At 39.2% G+C, this 18,447-nt stretch overlaps 1 protein-coding gene across 11 annotated transcripts in view; it reads right to left on the bottom strand.

Annotated features, from left to right (window-relative positions):
* The window catches only part of atp11a (ATPase phospholipid transporting 11A), a 43,190-nt gene that overhangs the window by 4,616 nt on the left and 20,127 nt on the right, over positions 1 to 18,447 (bottom strand). For 5 of the 11 annotated variants that reach the window (XR_535314.1, XM_008426773.1, XM_008426782.1 and 2 more), the window contains exons 2-30: positions 17,836 to 17,958; positions 17,503 to 17,592; positions 14,739 to 14,819; positions 14,547 to 14,654; positions 14,297 to 14,425; positions 13,861 to 13,964; positions 13,725 to 13,772; positions 13,098 to 13,162; positions 12,935 to 13,016; positions 11,911 to 12,061; positions 11,621 to 11,818; positions 11,428 to 11,541; positions 11,033 to 11,092; positions 10,791 to 10,957; positions 10,626 to 10,697; positions 10,255 to 10,328; positions 10,047 to 10,150; positions 8,633 to 8,814; positions 7,744 to 7,995; positions 7,462 to 7,639; positions 7,276 to 7,378; positions 6,636 to 6,781; positions 6,475 to 6,534; positions 6,269 to 6,396; positions 5,863 to 5,998; positions 5,184 to 5,207; positions 2,510 to 2,575; positions 2,330 to 2,433; positions 2,075 to 2,240 (exon numbers count right to left, since the gene is read on the bottom strand). Coding sequence is in view for 10 of the 11 variants with exons in the window: in XM_008426773.1 (XP_008424995.1) it covers positions 2,075 to 2,240; positions 2,330 to 2,433; positions 2,510 to 2,575; positions 5,184 to 5,207; positions 5,863 to 5,998; positions 6,269 to 6,396; positions 6,475 to 6,534; positions 6,636 to 6,781; positions 7,276 to 7,378; positions 7,462 to 7,639; positions 7,744 to 7,995; positions 8,633 to 8,814; positions 10,047 to 10,150; positions 10,255 to 10,328; positions 10,626 to 10,697; positions 10,791 to 10,957; positions 11,033 to 11,092; positions 11,428 to 11,541; positions 11,621 to 11,818; positions 11,911 to 12,061; positions 12,935 to 13,016; positions 13,098 to 13,162; positions 13,725 to 13,772; positions 13,861 to 13,964; positions 14,297 to 14,425; positions 14,547 to 14,654; positions 14,739 to 14,819; positions 17,503 to 17,592; positions 17,836 to 17,958 (3,315 nt within the window). In the remaining variant the exon portion in view is untranslated. Of the gene's footprint in view, positions 1 to 546; positions 652 to 812; positions 908 to 2,074; positions 2,241 to 2,329; positions 2,434 to 2,509; positions 2,576 to 5,183; positions 5,208 to 5,862; positions 5,999 to 6,268; positions 6,397 to 6,474; positions 6,535 to 6,635; positions 6,782 to 7,275; positions 7,379 to 7,461; positions 7,640 to 7,743; positions 7,996 to 8,632; positions 8,815 to 10,046; positions 10,151 to 10,254; positions 10,329 to 10,625; positions 10,698 to 10,790; positions 10,958 to 11,032; positions 11,093 to 11,427; positions 11,542 to 11,620; positions 11,819 to 11,910; positions 12,062 to 12,934; positions 13,017 to 13,097; positions 13,163 to 13,724; positions 13,773 to 13,860; positions 13,965 to 14,296; positions 14,426 to 14,546; positions 14,655 to 14,738; positions 14,820 to 17,502; positions 17,593 to 17,835; positions 17,959 to 18,447 lie in introns of those variants that run through there. The other 6 variants (XM_008426819.2, XM_008426791.1, XM_008426810.1 and 3 more) reach the window with 6 other exon arrangements.

Genomic DNA, 18,447 nt, shown 5'->3' with positions numbered 1-18,447 from the left:
AATACACCCGCTTCTGTTTCTGCAGCCATACAAATCCGCCACCAGATGGTGCCAAACCCTCATATGAGAAATCAAACGCTTGACAGGTCTTCATAACCTTTGAACTTTTTCACCTTGCACTGTATGTAATTGTGTTTTATTGCGATTTAATGTGAGCACTGCATAATTATTAAAAGTACATTGAAGCACAGGGGTGAAAATGAAGGTCCGGGGCCAAATCTAGCCCGCCGTAGCTATTAATGTGGCCCTCTGTATCTCAAATATTTTGTTAAATTACATGAATGTGAAAAGATTTTCAATATTAATTTTAAGAACTCACTGCTATTTAGTAATTTTTGAATAGTAAAATTTTTTTATAGGCTCCAATTAGAAATTGCCCAAATTGTGAAAAAGTTCAAGAGATATGAGTGTTTCACATTTCCTGATGGATTGCGTTTGATGACAATTTGAAATCCCAGATTTATGCGAGTAAAGCACCACACCCTGGCAAAAAGTAAATAAAAAAAATACATAAATAAAAATCACTCCACCAACTTGAAGCTTTACCGTGCGGGTAACCTTTTAGGTTTCTGTGAGAGCTATTCCATCTAGTAATGAGTCTGAACTGTGGGAGGCCAGGGCCCTCTCAAACCTTGTCATATCTCTGCCATGCTGTGGATACACAAGCAAACATCCTGTGTTTGGGAAGACATTTTAAAGCGACGCAGTTGGAAAAGAAAAAAAGCACGGGCTTGAGGGCGTACAAAGGAAGCAGGAGGGAGACGCAAGAAAAGTGAGACAATGGGACAGGAAGAGGAAAGGCAAAGGATCACCTCGTGGAGGACGGGGGTTAGAAACTGATTCTGCTGGAGGTCTGAGACAGCATGAAGATGGTGGAAGGTTCTGAGGCAAGGCGCCGACGCTTAGCCTTTCACAGAGGAGGAGAGAAGGGGGTAGAGGAGGAGCAGGAGCCAGCAGGGTGGAGGGAGGAGTGAGGAGGAAAAGGAAAGAGTTACAACTTTGTAGGTCAAAAGGTCACACCATCAGCTTTAAGAGAGTGGAAGCAGAAATGAGTTCATAAAAATGAGTGAATGTTGGCTTCTTACCATAAATGTGTTTTACAATTTTGTATTCATTTTAATAAATAATTAAATCTCAGTAATAGAGATCTCTTTTTTAACACACTAGAGGTCATTCAATGGAGAGATGAGCTTCAGGTGTCACTATAGATGTTTTGATAGCATCTCAAAATATTTACAGTATCTCTTAAAAGTCTAAATCTTATCTAAGTGTTTTTATTACACTTTAAGAGAAAAATAACTTGGAAGTAACTTTTCAGTAAGATATAGGAGCTTGTTTTAAGATCCTTAATGTTGATGAAAAAGTGGAAGTTATAAGTGACAGTCAGCCATTGGAACAACACATTTTAACTGGAAATATAGGGAAAATGTCTAGTTCCACTGGCAGATTACTTCACTCATTACTTTTTCCATCAATATTAAGATCTTAAAACAAGCTTATATGTTTTTGCAGTGTGTAACATATTATTCAAAGTAGATTCAAACGTTTCTATCAAAGAAAACTCAGAGTAGCGACACAAGATTCTTCATAAGTGAGGCATTCATAGTGTTAGCAGCTAAAAATAAAATGTTGTACTTATCTAAGTAATAAAAGGAGCAAAGGACACAAAGGATTGTCTTAAAGGCTGGCAGCCAGCACAGCAAGGACGTAGCCTAGCTTAGCATACAACTGCTCAGCCACAATTACCAGTTCTACACATGTCATCACTGGTAATAAAACTTTTTGTAAGAATGCTCCGTAAACATCAGTAGTTTGCAGTGAAACCTGATTAATCATTCATAACTACAGGTGAGGATGGAAGTTGTTCTACTTTAGATATTTCATGTAGTGAAAATAACCAAGAGGCAAAAAAGATATTTAAATTTTCTCTTCAAAGTGAATGGTTTTGTTATGGTTTATGATTGTGAAACCTGTTTACAACACGGCTAAACAGGCGTTACCTGTACAACAGGTACCTCTGTGATGAGTAAAAATGTGAGACGGTAGGTGAGGTTTGTGTGTGTGCAGTACGTACCTGTATGCGTTCAGTGGTGGTGGGCCACAGCGCCCTCCAGAACACCTTCTTCACCACGTCCGGCAGCAGACTGGCTGTAATCAGCAGGATGATGCTGAGCCAGGCCGGACCGCTGGACAGCATCTGCATGAACACGTAGTACATCCGCTGGTAGTTCAGGAAAGGCCTGGAGGAAAGAAAAGAAAAGAAATTAGACACAAACATAATTATTTATAAGGCATTAAGCAATATGCTATATATTTTTTTTAAATTTACCAAATAATTCCTCCCCACAGCAGAGAGAAGACTACAAAGAAGACAAGCGAGCCCCAGATGACAAAATGGTTGATCCACGTCCAGTAATGAGTATCGAGAGCCAACTAAAAGAAAACAAGACAACAGGTAAATGTCTGCTCGTAACAGCTGATTTAACGTAACCTGCCATTATTGCGTTACCTTGAATGTAACGGTGAAAACGAGCACAGTAAAGACCAGAGTCCCAAACGTCCAGTTTCCAAACATCTGCAGATAAAACGTGTCAGCGGCTGTAATTGTCACTTCTCTGCTTGTTGCATTAAATGCAAAATAAGAGTCAATAACATGAAGGGTTAGTGTGATGCCATGAAACAGTAATATGTGCGACAGTCTACATTATAGCTGCTACTTGTTGAAAATTAGCTACGGTATACAGGTGCATCCCAAAGAAATCTTTTCATTTATTTCTGGCCATTTGAAAACACACAAAACAAAAAAAAACTGTTTCAGAGAAAATGTGAATATTTATCGATATAACCTTTTTTTTTTTTTTTTACATGTTGTGGTCTACACAATCTTGTTACTAGATGTAATCTGAATTGTGTCAAATGTGTGAATAACAAATTTGTACTTGAATATAAAAGCAGGTAGTGAAGGTAGTGAGAATGTTTGGGGTTTTTTTACTCCTTTTTGGGTGTTTTCTTTGTTTTCTTGTTTTATTTTTGACTATTTTTAATCTGTGTTCAAAATAAAAATCAGTCACAGTAAAGATTGCTGCCTTGACTGTTGTTCAGCAAGCAGTGATTGACTCCTCAATAAGAAGAGCAAGTTGAGTGCTGCATTTAAGGATATTATTGGAAAATTGTGTGGAAGGAGAACATTGCACAGGGAACACCTGAACCAGGAACATCAGAAAAACATGAACTGCTGCTTAGTGGGCCTAAATCACAGTTTTGAGGAAGTGTTCAGCTTCTTGGGAATTTTCCACAACAAATGATAATTTGGGGCACCATATCATTTTTAGTGCCATTTATTTTAATAATGCAATAAATGTTTTTGTGTGCGTTAATGATGTTCTAATTTATTGAGGTGCACCTGTCTTTAGGAGCACAGCTTCAGAAAGGAATCAATCAATCAAACAGATGGCAGCTAACAATAATCAGGTGAGGAGCTTGTCATCAGATGACTGATGGATGGAAAATGGTAAAGCGCACTTCTACATTCCTAAAACACCACAAGCTTGACTAATTTAAAACTGCAAACCCAATTTTCCTCCGACTTTTAAGCAGTCACCACGTCTTTCAGAAGATACACTGAACTCGATTATTATTGACACAGGAAATGGAAGTTGGAGGTGGTGCACCACCAAAGATCTTCCTGAATTAAACTCGTACACAAACTGGAGCATTTGAAGCAATTTTGAGCAGATCTACGTCTCTGTCTGATTTAAAAGTCGATGTAAAAATCAAAAACATTACAGTGGAACCCTGTTGGTGTTTCAGTATTCACTGATTTTCTGTGGAACATAACTATACATTATTGAACACGCCATTTACTGGTGTTTGCAAAGCTGCCAATCCAGGAGTGCCATTCATTTTCCTTGGCCCTGATTGGCTGTACCTCCGATATTTGCACTCGCCCACCTTCTTAAAAATCAAACAAAGTTGATGTTAAACGTTTGTGCAACAACGTTTAACATCAAGTTTAACACAAGCATAGGCATAAATAGCAGAGGAGCCAAACACCAACTCCTTGTAGACAACACAGTCGTCCGAGACTGCAAAACCTGACACACCAACCTGTGTACCGCTTGGATTGATTACAAGAAAGCCTATGACTCAATGCCACACACTTGGATCATTGAATGCTTAGAGATGTACAACATCAATAGGACYCTAAGAGCCTTCATTGCAAACTCGATGDGGCTGTGGAAAACCACCCTTGAAGCCAACTGCAAACCACTTGCACAAGTGTCCATCAAATGTGGCATATACCAAGGAGATRCTCTGTCCCCACTGCTGTTCTGCATAGGCCTGAACCCTCTCAGCCAAATCATCAACAAGACTGGCTACGGATACCGACTTGCTTGTGCAGCAACAATTTTGCTGCTACAAAATTGTTGCTGCACAAGCCAACACAAATGTAGCATTTCTTCAAAATGACAAAATAAAACTTTTTATGCACCACCTCCTACCTCCATTTCCCATGTAAAAAAATATATATAAATAAGAAAAACAACTGTCCAATGCAAACATGAGAACAGTTTAAAGAATCATAAAACTTTAGAAGTTCACTTTGGTCTTGAGTGCTGTCTGACTAGCTGTTAGCATTAGCATCAAGGGTCAAAACATCTGGTTAAAAAGGCCAAGAGCATCAGCTTTTGCAAGTAAACTATTACCTGCTTACCCGTTTATGTTCTGCTTCAACAGAATATTGATTCAAAATTCCTGAATTATTCCTTTAACACGCACAGAGAACATCTAATGTGAAAATGACAAAGATCTGAGAATACCATTGGCATTAATTTTTCATTTGCTACAAACATCCTTTAAAATGCACTTTTGTTTAAAATATTAGCCCCCTTTATAAGGCTCATTAGCTGTGAAATATCTTTATATGAAGGATGAATAATGTCTAAGATGAGAAAATGTGGTAGTTTCTTATTCATCCACTCATTTAACATGAAGTTAACACATAAAAGAAGCACAGAAGTTTGCGAACACCACAAATGCCTTTAATAAATCTACAAGCTTAAAGAAATTAGCATGAGATGAAAGTAAATGCTGCTCTCTATCGATATGTTAGATGGGGGAAGAAACAGAGAGCTGGAAGGTGAAACTATTGTGAGGTGGCAGAGAGACAGGGACAGGCTTACCATCTGTGTGTTGGTTGTCATTAGCTGGGAGGAAGAAAGACAAGCAAAAAGAAAAAGCAACACAAAGGTAAGAGTATAAGAAGAAAAATAAAGAGGTAGGAAGAAAAGCATAAACTTTGTAGCTGAGGTAAAAAAAACAAAAAACAAATGAGATTTTAAAAAGATTTATAGCAAAGGAGCAACTTAAGGTGGTTAAAAGAAATCATGAAAAGAAACTCAAACATAACAGAAAAAGATGACAGAAATGCTACTTTATTTTGAGCAGCGATCCGAGAACCTATTTAGATTTCAGCTTTTGATCCAACTTGTAAAATCATCTACTATTACCTAGTGTATTCAGTAGAATAGATAGAAGCAATATTAAGTGGATTACCACTGAATATGCTTGTAGTGTTAGTATTTCAATTTACAGAATATGAACAAAAATTAAGGGCTACCGGCAAATGTTCAATATTTCCAAAAGGTGGTGAAACGTAAGCAATAAGCAGATAATTACAATGTTTAAACAAAATCATAAATTACCATTATCTGAGTTGTAGACAAATCAAAAATGGCAAAAGTGGAAAATTAGAAAGACATTAGTTGTCCTAATTGAACAGATATTATTTAGATGTCCTCAAGAATGAAACAGCTGGATTTTGGTCAGACAGAGGGGCTGATACGGAGGTGTCGGCGTTACCTGTCCGTTGCTGGTGAAGGTGGTATTGTCAAACAGGAAGTAAGCACCAAAGAACATCACAATGGCATCATACACGCCCAGGACAGTCCAGTATATGAAGATGGGCCACGTTAGTAATGAGTTCTTGGCTATATCTCTGATGACGAAAGCAAGATTCACAATCAAACTCAGAAACTCACTGGATTTAGTAGAAATCCTCACATTCCATACTTTTTATTTTAAAACATTCACCAAGTGAATTTGTTTACATGTTTCACCTTTATTTTTCCTAAAACTAAAAGTTACCTCTATGGTAAAGCTACAATAGGATTAGGAAGCTGTTGTTCTCACACTACTTCTATCTCCTACTACTCTCCTCTATGCAAATCCAGAGTTGGAAAAACCCAGACTTTAAAAACCAACTCACCTGTAAAGCGTTGGCTCCTTCTTCAGGATGTCCATGTTGATGTGCTGCTCCATGAGGCTGTAGAGGAGGATGGGCAGCGACGTGAAGCTGATGTTGTAGAGAGTCAAGTAAGCCGTGTCATATAGTGGCTGTAGAGAAAACAGACCAGCGCTCGTCTTTTTATCTTTATTTCTGAATTTCTTATATTGGTTTTTGACATTGCCAACCTGCTGGGAGAAGCCACAGAAGAACTGGTAGAGGAACTGGGGAAAGATGAAACAAACATTCTGGGGGGGGGGGAGAGAAAGTTTATGAGATTAAAGGAACATATAAATGTCTCAAATATGAGTTTTGGAGTAACAAACAGCGTAAATGCAATGCGGATTACCTTGTAGAAGAAGTATTGCACGAGTTCAGAGATGCGTATGTAGTAGTAGTGTCCATGAACAAGCAGCATCTTTTTGAGGTGTTTAAACTTTGGGATAGCGTAGTCACTGTTTCTTACTGCTTGGCGACCCTCTTTACCCATAATGCCTAGAGTGAAACGTATAGCAAACAAATCATCAGCACTGCAGTTAAATGCATTAGCTAAAGCTACCTGGAGAGATGCTTTGAAATGGTGCACGGCTTTGATCAAAACATCATCAATAAATCAATAAAAAACATCATCAATAAAAAACATCAATAAATCGTTTGCAGATGTTTAAAGACATACCCAAAATATTTGTGGCTGAAATTGTAGAAAGTATCGTCTCAGAAAGGATCAATTCAGTTTTAATTTGTAAAAATCTTATATATTTTTATTTTTATTTTGCAGTGATAAACCACACGGTCTGTCTTATAAAACACATTAAAGTTTGTGGATTCAATGTGAAAAATTTTTAAAGTGATTAAAACCAACGAGGCTGGTAAAAACAAACAAAGGAATAAAACACTAACAAGCTGTAAAGGATTAAAACGAAGTAGTATGCAACTATTAAACGTCCAGTTGTGTTTTCATTGTTTGCTTATGTTGGATAAACACCAACCGATGCCAACGTGGGCCTCCAGGATCATGCTAACATCATTTGCCCCATCTCCAATGGCGAGGGTGATCGGGTGCTCTTTGGAGGATTTGATCATCTTGACTATCTGAAAACAAAAAAAACGTCAGCGATTGTCGTCGTTGCATCGACTGGATTTATCATGTTAACGCCTAAGGGAACAATTTCTACCTGTGCTTTCTGAAGAGGAGCCATTCGACAGCAGAGCACTGCGCTGCAGTTGCGGCAGATTTCCAGGAATATCTCTTTGTAATTCCCTGAGTTGGAGTCTTCCTGGCTGGGCCTCATCACAGCGGAGAGGGTGGCGCCGTCGATTATCAGGCCATAGTCGATGTACTCGCTGGATAAACTGGAAAGACGCCACAGACCAATGGTTGAATGGTCTCATATTTCCATCCTTTGCATTTCTATTTAAATAAAGCAGAACAGAATCAAGTGGTCACAAACACGCACCCAGAGGAGGCGTCGCGCGGCATGCTTCCGTAATGCCGGAGCACCGTTCTGCTCAGCTCAAACAGGACGTCGTGCAGGCTCTGCTCCTCCGTCCGCTTGGTGGTGAGCTCCAGAATCTGGGTGCTGCGGCGAAACAGCTTGCTAGCGTAGCAGGTAGCAGCCGCAGTCTCCATCTTGTCTCCGGTCAGCACCCACACTTTCATGCCCGCCTTGTGGAGAGACTCGATGGTATCTGCAGCTTTCTCCTGCAGCCTGGGGAGGAAGCACGGGTTTGTTAAGAAACATCAGACTATTGGCAAAAAGCATATAAAAAGAATCTGAGCATTTGAGTCGACATTGTAACCCTGGTAGTGTGAAACAAAGTATATATTTCGGAGTCAAATACAGCAATTTTCTATTTTTTCGCTTTATAATTCTTTGCACTGGTAACATCCACAGGTGGATCAATGGTTTCCAAATGTTTGTAGTCTTGTTCATAATGGTTCTAAAAGGTTTATATAATGTATAACGCAAAAACATTTTCAAAATTATGTCATCTCATTTTCTCTTAAACTATAGCAGCTGCTTTGACACTTGCACTTCTGATGGAGCTTCCAAGTTTTAGCTTTATTTTGATACCAAGATTATTGAAATAGAGTTTGGAATTGCTGAGAAAAACTGAATTAGATTTGTTACTTTAACCACATAATTCAGAAAACAATGTGGGGATAATGAGATAAAGAAAGCAAACATATATTTTTTAATACTATTACTACAGAAACATGCGCAGGTCACATTTTATTCGGAACAGTTCCTTTAAAACTTGTCCTGGGTTCGTTTTTGCTGCACCGTAGCACCCTGATTTGGGATATTGGGGCTTGCAGAGTTTTAATGCTACACCACTCTCTACCTGTCCTCTACAGCGGTGGCTCCCAGCAGGATGAGGTCTCTCTCGATGAGGTCATATGCCTCGGCCACCAGCTTGTCCTGGTCCTGAAATTCCAACTTGGCCCTGGTCAGGAGGTGGCAGACCTGCTCATACTGCTCCGGACTCAGCCGCCGATAAGCGACGCAGAGAGTCCTCAGGCCTTCCTGGAGGGAACACAGACAGACACGGAAAGGGCTTTGAAACATAAAGGCATTTGCTGTCGGCTCTGAGTAATGTGGTGTGCAGTGTGTGGGCACTGGGCTCACTAGTTCAACACCCACAACCTACATTTCCATTGCCACTGAAAGCTGTGAACTGTCTGCTGCTGCAAACACTCAGAGAGAGAAAGAGAGAGGAACCTCTTTTTGGCCTGGTTTTTACAGCTACTTTAAATTGACTTGATCTGCTTCAGCTGAACAGACACACTGACCTGAAACCACACTCTCAAACAGTCACACCTGTTTCTATAAAATATGTCATTTTAAAGAAGTGATTTTTTAACTGGCTGCACAGTGGCGCAGTTGGTAGAGCTGTTGCCTTGCAGCAAGAAGGTTCTGGGTTCGATTCCCGGCCTGGGGTCTTTCTGCATGGAGTTTGCATGTTCTCCCTGTGCATGCGTGGGTTTTCTCCGGGTACTCCGGTTTCCTCCCACAGTCCAAAAACATGACTATCAGGTTAATTGGCCTCTCCAAATTGCCCCTAGGTATGAGTGTGTGTGTGCATGGTTGTGTGTCCTGTGTGTCTCTGTGTTGCCCTGCGACAGACTGGCGACCTGTCCAGGGTGTACCCCGCCTCTCGCCCGAAACGTTGGCTGGAGATGGGCACCAGCACCCCTCCCGACCCCACTGAGGAAAAAAGGGTGCAAGAAAATGGATGGATGGATGGATGGATTTTTTAACTTTTAATATTTTTTTAAACTGCAAAAACAAAATCTTAACAGTTATTTTTGTCTAGTTTCTAACGCAAATATCTTATTACATTTGAAATCAGAAAACTGATTTGCACATGAGTGGTCAGTCGCCACCATTAAATCAGATTAGACTAACAATTAAAATTTTTTTAATTAGGTTCTATAAAATGTTAAATGTTTGCAATATGACTTGTGAATGTATTCACACCCCTTGAATTGTTTACATTTAATCAAACTCAACTCCATATTCATAAAAAGTGAAAATTCATAACGTTTACAGAGAAAATGTGGCTGATGTGGGCCATGCTTCACTGATTCACCTCTTGTGGTAACCTTGGAAACTGTGGTCAGGATGTAGCTGTGGAAACCACGAACACTGCAATCTTTACAGCTCAAAACTGGTTCTTATGAGAACATCTTAAAGTTATTCTCAGCGTTTCTGAGGAAATGTGGATGGGTGACTATGTGTCGTGTTTTTGTCCTCACCACTGCGTTTCGCTCCACCCGCGCTTTGATCTGCTCCATCTTTCCTGAAACAACTCTGGGGAAGATGGAGGAATCGGCTCCTTTGCAGAAGAGGTACAGCTCACCTGCTCACAAAAATGGAGATAAAACAAATAGAGTAAGAGAAGAAAAAAAACCCCACTAAAACATAAAAATAAACAAGATATTTATACAGTTTTAGATGCGTTACCCGTGCTGGACCTGACGATGACGCTCATCCTCCGTCTCACGGAGTCAAAAGTTAAAACTTCTAGCAGCTCAAACCTGCCGTTAAAAATACAGAGCAAAATAACCACGGCTGAGTTTGTGAATCATGGACAAAAACCTTTATAATTTACAGAGGAAACCTCAAACAAAAGGTCAAACATGATGCAAAGCAATCTTCTTATCCCAGCTGGAACACTAATTGAATTGCGAATATGCACAACGTTGAGAAGTTTGAAATTTTCATGCATTTCTCTCTGTATTACTAATTAAATCGTTACGTAAACTGTGTGAGACAGATTAAATTAAATTAAAAAAAACAATCCAGAGGTGGTGAGTGTTTGGGGTCACACTCACCTCTCTATCTCATCTTCCCTGTTTAAGATCTCCATCTGACCGTCCTTCAGCCGCAGATAGGTGAAGCCCAGCCTGCAGCACAGAGCATTTTAACAGACTAAATGAGTTAGGAGAAAAAAAAAAAAAAAAAAAAAACTTAATTCTTCATGCGTTTGTCTGCTCCACCTCTTCATGCCCTCCACCAGCGCCACCTCGTCTGGCGAAGAGGAGATGTAGAAGGAGGAGGACTTGCCCTGGTGGATGCCATGTTTGATCCCATCCACCGTCTCCTCCTCCTTCACCTGTACCGTGTGGCACAAACACAAGGCGCGGAAAAACAGCTCCTCACGCTCCTGTGGTGGACGAACAGAGCCGTTACCCATACACACGCAGACACCCTAAAACTGTCAGGGAGGAAATCCACTCACCCTGGCTTCAGGCCCTGGCGATGTGTCGATCATATCGATGCCAGCAGCACCAGGCATCACCTGGCAACAACAAATTCGAGTGAAAGTTACTATTTTTAAGATTCATCTTTCTTTTCTGATTTACTTTTCCAATTACAGAGTACAAAGTGTTTATGAACTCAAGATATTAGAGCAACAAAATTTAATCAGGTTCACATTTTAATCAGTATTAATTTAACAAAACAAACGGTTAATCAGCACTGATGATACAAAACCACAAATTTTACAGTTTGGTCCCTTGAATTTAACTACAAATAAATGCAAATGTTTGTCTATTTAGATCAGAGGGATTCGACATAATTTGGCAAACTTTCTGTGAGAAATAATTTATAAAATAATAACCATTTTATTATTACCTGTCCATTACAGATGATATGAGGTACGTAAACGTTTCCGTCCACACAGCACTCTATGAACTCCATGTTGTTCTCGGTCAGAGTCCCTGTTTTGTCTGTGAAGACGTACTCCACCTGGAAAAAGCAGAGTTGATTACCGCATCTTTACTTTCCTGTACTTAAAGCATCTGAGGTTTCTCTGGTGGATCTCTACCTGACCCAACTCCTCGTTCAGGTCTGACGTGTTGACCACGGCTCGCTCGCCCAGCTCCTCGTCAAACATCTCATCGTCCCACATGATGAAGTAGGACCCCAGGAACTTCTGCATCTCCACGGTGACGTACATGGAGACGGGGATGATGTAGTTGAACAGCACCATAAAGGCCAAGAAGTCTGTGAACGCCCTGATCAGCTGAAGAGGAAAGCGACGAAGAGGAGCCTCAGAAACTAAAATGATGAAGAATGTGTTCCGTCGGGTCTAGAGGAAGTTAGCTGAAAGCTCACAACGTGTCTTTGCCTCTCGCTCTCCGTCTTCCCGTTGTACCACGGCTCGTCTCTGTTGGGGTCGGCTTGCCACACGTACTTCAGCGCCGTGTTGATGACGGCTTTGCTGATGAGGATGCACAGGTAGACCACCAGGAAGGCGTTCATTGACCTGCAGGGGGAGACAACGAGCAGCTGCTGAGAATTCGTTATAAAAATTAATGTTATTTTAGTCTGAACCGTCCAGTTTTCTAATTTTAATCATCATTTATTTCCCTTACTTTTTTGTCAAATTCATATTTCAAATTGTCAAAGAAATGTCAATATTACACAAATGTTTAATAAATTACAATTTATGGTAATTCTTTTTTTTAATTCTTTTAAGTTAGTTGTTGCACAATACTCTCACCCTGATAAACAAGCAGCTCAAATAAATCACAAAAAAGCACAAAATAATTTACAAACTTTCCAATCTGCACCGTTTCACAAACTGATGTGCATTCATTACTGATTAAAAACAGCAAGTTTTGTTTTAGGAAGAACAAGTTGTGCTAAATCAATTAATATTTTATTCATATTTATCCACAAAGATGCTGCTATTAAATCAAATAACTGAGAAATCCACAGCAGAAAAACCAGTCAGACAGGTGCCAATAAAGAACTGGCCAAACAAAAAACATTCACAATGTCGAGCAGAGTTAATTTTGGTTAAAAGGAAGACAAATGCCAAACGACAGTAACAAACTGCAAATGAGATCCACCTACGAGCCATCTGGACAGAAGACTCCATCAGTGGCAAATGGAAAGAAATAGACTGAGTCTCTGCAGCAAGCCACTGAGACTCACTAACCAGCAGTCGGTGAATAAAAGATTTGAGATGTGAACAGATGGGTATGAAAAAAAAATTAGACGATTATCTAATCAAGTGTGAGAAAAAAAGATGATCAGGCTGCAGCTTTGATGGAGAATATCAGACGGAGCTAAACAAGGCAGTTTCTAAAATTAAAAATGAAGGACTGGGAGACGGTGGGGACGGAGTGCTTACTTTTCCACCGCCGATCGCTTCTGAGATTTGGACTGGTAGTTGAGAGCCATCTTGGTTTCCATGCCAGTGTAGATAGCAACACCTTAATGCAGCAAGAACGTAGTTTTAAAACACACAAATCACTAAATCACACATAAAGGTTCTGGTGTGTTTTGTGTGTTACCGTAGATATATTCAGTGTTTTTAAGCGTAGCTCCGCGTAGCAGCAGATTTTGAGACGCCAAAGATCTACAGAGGACAAACACTCTTTTAGTGTTGTTGCTTTGGTCATTAATAAAGAGAATAATAATAATAATAATAATAATAATAATAATAATAATAATAATAATAATAATAATAATAACTATTATTACAAAACCAGATGAAGAAACTAAAAAAAAATTTAAAAAAATCACAAATTTTCTGCTGCATCCAAATACAATAAAATGTCACACAAAGTACTACTCCAAGGAAATAAATTACATTCATAAATCCACAAATTTTTACACTACCACTCTAAAATCTTGCATTGGAATGTGTTATAATCTCATGAAACTAAAACTAAACTTTGGACCAATGATTCAAAGGATATAAAAACTATAATCAGGTCAAATTAACAGTGAACTCTGATGCAAAACCTGCAAAAATCTAGAACCCTGCAGATGCAGAGATTTTATTTTAAAGAGTCACATAATAACTTCATAAAATGAAAATTAGTTTCACAATGTCCTAAAAATTGGACAGAAACAAACTGAATCCTATAGATGTTTACTAGAGACAGTTTTCTTGTTATGTTCGGACATGTATGTACCTGGACACGGGCTCATTTCCCATGTAAATGTTGATATTGCCCCTAAATCTAGACAGAAAAGAACAGAAAAGACATGAGGTCAGACATGTTTCTGATGTCAATTCAAACCGTGTCCGTCTGTGTCTGTTGCACTGACTTGTACAGGTCTGGCTGCGGCTGTTCACAGTCTATGGTGGCGTGGATGTAGTTGACCTCTTCCTCTGTTTTGTAAGCTTTGGTGTCTTGTATTGCATGATACGTCTGTGAAAAAAAGACCAAGTTTACATCTGAAGAACAGAAAGAGTGTAAGTGGTAAAAACAAAGCAGGAGAAAGTATGAAGCCAAGATCAAATGCTACTTTTTTGTGTCTGAACTACCCAGAAATATGACAAATCTGTGCAAATTTGAAGCATGAAAGTGTCTAATGCAGACACTTTCATGCTTTCATGCACTTAAGTTTTTTGGGGGTGGGAGTTTTGTAAAAATTTTGAAACCGTGTATAATTTTGCTTTGATTTCACCATAAGTTTATTTTGTGCAATCTGAAACAGATTAAATGTGAAAAACATGAAATATCATTTGCATAAATCCCACCTTGTGGCTGCTTTCCCCGTCCAGGCTGGCCGTTGTAACGTAACACGTCCCGTCATCTCGGGATGAGGAGAGAAGAATGAGATCGCACGGAAAGGACTCGTCTTCCTTCACGTACACCACATCTCCGACCTGAAAGAACAGAGAAGATGAAGCTCATTAACCCACCGATTCCAGGAAGTTTCCTTGCTCTGGTTAGCGTCTGCTAAAGTTTTACAGATAAATACGATCAGAGCGAATTACAGTCACGCACCGTAAGCTTGCGACTGTGTTTGCGGCTCACTTTCCCGTGCTGCACCACCTGGACCAGACACTGGTTGACAGCTTTGTCTGCTTTATGTCTCAACCAGTCCTCATAGCCCTGCAGGACACACAGAGGAAGGAGTGTCAGATGTGTGGAGTCGAAGCTAATATGGAAGCGCGAAGCAGAACAATCAGGTCTCACCTGTTTAATGGCCGTCACAATGATGACAAAGAAGAGCGGCAGCCCGCTGGTGACGGGACTTGTGGGAGTGTCGATGATTAGCTGTGGTCACAAACGCGAAGACGAAATAATGGTGAAAGACTAAATTACACAAAGCTAAAAACAAAGTCCTATCTGAATCATAAACGCCGAATATGTTTTCCCCCCTTTTATTACCACGAATAGCTTAAATTACCTTTTGTTTGAGTTAAACATCAATATTTCTTTCACTTCTCTTGCAGCCTGACTGCTGTACATAAAAAAATAAACATTTTCCTCAAGAAAGAATATGCTGGATTATTTTCTCAATGACAAGAAACTAATCCAGATGCTGCAGGAAATAACAATCGAAGAAGCTCTGCTGAGCATCAACTATCCAGTTTGATCATAGACATAATCGCATGCTAATGAGTATGAAATTCAATGAAAACTAAGCTTTGTAGGAAAATACTAAACCAGTGTTTCTCAACCTTTTTTGAGCCAGCGCCCCCCTAGCCTTTATCCAGGTCCCTCACCGCCCCCCACCAAAGAATTTGCAGGCTACTTTGCACTGACCATTATTTTATCATTAATATTACTATCACTATTGTAGATGTTTTGATTTTTATGCTTGTTTATGTATTTATCATCAAAAATAATTTCCCAGAGAACAAAAAAGTCATGGAATAGAAATTATTTTCTCAGGTGTCCACGAAAAATGCAATGAACATTCAAGTTAAAATTTGTAGGTCTAACAGCAGTCAGAGTGGGAAAATATTCTTATTTTGTGCCATTTTCTAGTTGTTAAATCTTGCACAAATTGACCAGATAAAAGATGTACAACATGCCAGTTTAACTTTTAACTATTTGCAAAACGACTGAGCTCTGCAACATTAAAACATGGATAGAACTGTAACTACATTAATCATAACTCTTCTTCTCTTCAGTGTTTGTCAGTTTCTGGTAGTGCAGCTCTGTGCTGCCTTCAGGAGAATGGGACATCAGAGTATCATCCATAAAACTTCACCCACTTGGCATTTATTGTGCAAACCAGAGCTTTCAGTGGAAAAACAAAAGTTCCAGGTCCTTTAATGCCATACAAATATGAGACAGAAACATGGATTAAATCTTTATATAGACCTGTCTATTGATTATAGATTAATAGTTTTACTGGACAGAAATTGCAAAGAACAAATCTGGTTCTTAATCAAATCCTAATGAGTCAAATTCAAAGTGTCATCAGCCTCATGACATTAACACTGACATAAAAAATAATATTGAAGAAATAAATATATCAAATCTAATTAAAAACATAAATAAGTGATCAGTTATTTACTGCTATGGTTTGTAAGATATATTTATTCTCAGTACTAGATGTGGCCTCAAGAAACCCATGGCACTTTATCAATATTATTTTACCTTTTATCTGGAAATAGTGTCCGTTTATTCTTGCCATACAGTTCTCTGTATTAATAATTGCTTGAAAGGTCTTGCCATACCAGTTTATTCCTCCGTATTTACTTTAGTTTCTTAGTTTATTCTTGCATTTTGTTCTTCATTCATTTCCATTTAGTTTCATTTGATTAGTATTATCCTCTCTTGGTTTATTGCTATGTCTACGTTAGTTTCTTTCCTGTTGCTACATTTATTTTATCATGTATTGTCGCTCACCATCAGTAATCTTTACTCATCACCTGCTGCTCCGTCTAATCGTCATGTGTTTCACATCATGTGATGATTTTTCACTGTTAAGCGTCGGATTCTCTGTTTTTATGCTATAATTCACATCTAGTTCGTCGCTCAGTTTTATGTCCCGCTTCTCCCGTTTCAGAGTTTTGCGCAATGTGCGCGTCTTTTTTTTTTCTTTTTTTTTTTTAAGCCCCTAAGGTGCAGGGCGGTCGGGAAGCGCAACGATGGGGAAAAGGCAGACTGACATAGACCTTTTAAAACAACGGAAACAATTTCTGCATTCTGATTATTGAAATTTAAAAGTGCTATGTTGTTCCATCACCCCGTTTCATACCGGATCACTTACAGCACCGGTGTTAACGTTATAAAATGAACGCTCTCTATCGTGGTATCATCCATGCAGGGATTTCTTTATTTCTTTATTTAAATTGGTTCATTTTTCAGAGGGATACACAGTGAGGGTATCGTAATTTTAGCTACCAGTAGCAGGAGAACGGAGCTGCGCCAAAAAGCTAACAGAAGCTAACAAACACTGAATAGAAGACGAGCTGCCATCGATACAGTTGCAGCCAAGCATGGTTTAATGTTACACAATACAGTTTTACCAAGTTGCTCAAAGTCTAAACTGGCATTGTTGGCATTTAAGGTGTAAAGTTTACCTTCGACTAAATGCCCCCCAAAGGCATCCCAGCGCCCCCCTTTTGTAAAAATGTCCGCCAGCGCCCCCTGCACGCCCCCTGGGAGGCGGTACCGCCCACGTTGAGAACCACTATACTAAACGAACTAAACTTGACAAACTAGGCAACCTTTGCAATGACAGAAAAATATTCCAAAAATTGCAATATTTGACATTTAAGGAGCAAATTTGTCAGTGAAAATGTATAATTCATGAGGAAATACATCTAATCTGTTGTTCTTTCAGCAAATTTTTATTTTTTATTTTTTTGGTCTGTACTCCAGTTAGCGATTAATCGATTACTAAAATATTTGACGGTTACAAAAAAAAAAAAAATGAAATGGTACGTGCTATATAGATATAAACCACTGATGTTTCACAAAATATGAAATGTATTCTTACCTGAACCAGAAAGATGATGAGAAAGTAGAAGTTGGCCACTCTCCTGAACTGCTCAAACATGTTCTTGGGGATGAAGTTCCAAAAAGTGTACTGGAAACACAAGAGGTGAAATATTCAATTTGCATGTCAATTCAAACAAGTAATTGATCAGCAGAAACAAAAACAACAAAGAAGAAACATGACAAAGTGTTTTCCTTTCAGTCAGAAAGTCGGTGAAACGCCGTTTCTTTTACAGAAACATTTTAATCCAGTGTTCTGTTGCAAAGTATAAATCAGCCACACAGTGAAGGCTGAAGAGAGACATGTTGTTTTTGTGTCTATGCTTTCACCGACCTTGGAGGAAACTATTCTGTTATCTGGAAACCTCTGCTGAATGAAGGCCTCAGCTCCTGGAGGAGGCTCCTTATGTCCGATATAAACCGTCCTGGTGTCCACACAGTTCTCCTCCCCAGCACACTGCAGGAGGAAGAAGACAAAAAAATAAATAAACAAACGTCAAACATCAACACAAACATGCCTGTTTTTAGTGTGTCTGTTCCATTTATTCAGTCTAAATCGACCCCAGTGGGCTTCTCAGACATTTACAGAGGGCTACAATGAGTTAGCGAATTGTTCCTAATGAATGAGAGTTTTTGTTGCCAAGGATACAAGGATGTGCATGTGACTCAGCCTGGAATGTGGCAGGAAATGTGTCCACCCCACACACACACATTTTCACAGCGGGTTAAGAGAATGAGAAAAGTTTCATCCATTGGTCTGGTGCTGTGATTCCCTTTTCAATACGACAAGGAAAATTATCCACATCAATTTCACGTATTCAGTCAATGACAAAAGGCCTCAAGTAACATCCAGACTATATCAGTAGGTTTTTTCTGCACTTTTAAGACGAAAAAGATCTTACTTTGGAGATTTTATTGACAAGAATATCAAATATGTTTTACCAAT

The sequence above is a fragment of the Poecilia reticulata genome, linkage group LG2 (genome assembly GCF_000633615.1).
Source record: "Poecilia reticulata strain Guanapo linkage group LG2, Guppy_female_1.0+MT, whole genome shotgun sequence".
In the NCBI taxonomy this organism is placed as follows: Eukaryota; Metazoa; Chordata; class Actinopteri; order Cyprinodontiformes; family Poeciliidae; genus Poecilia; species Poecilia reticulata.
The sequence above is the reverse complement of the archived record's forward strand: the minus strand, read 5'-3'. Positions and strand labels throughout refer to the sequence as shown.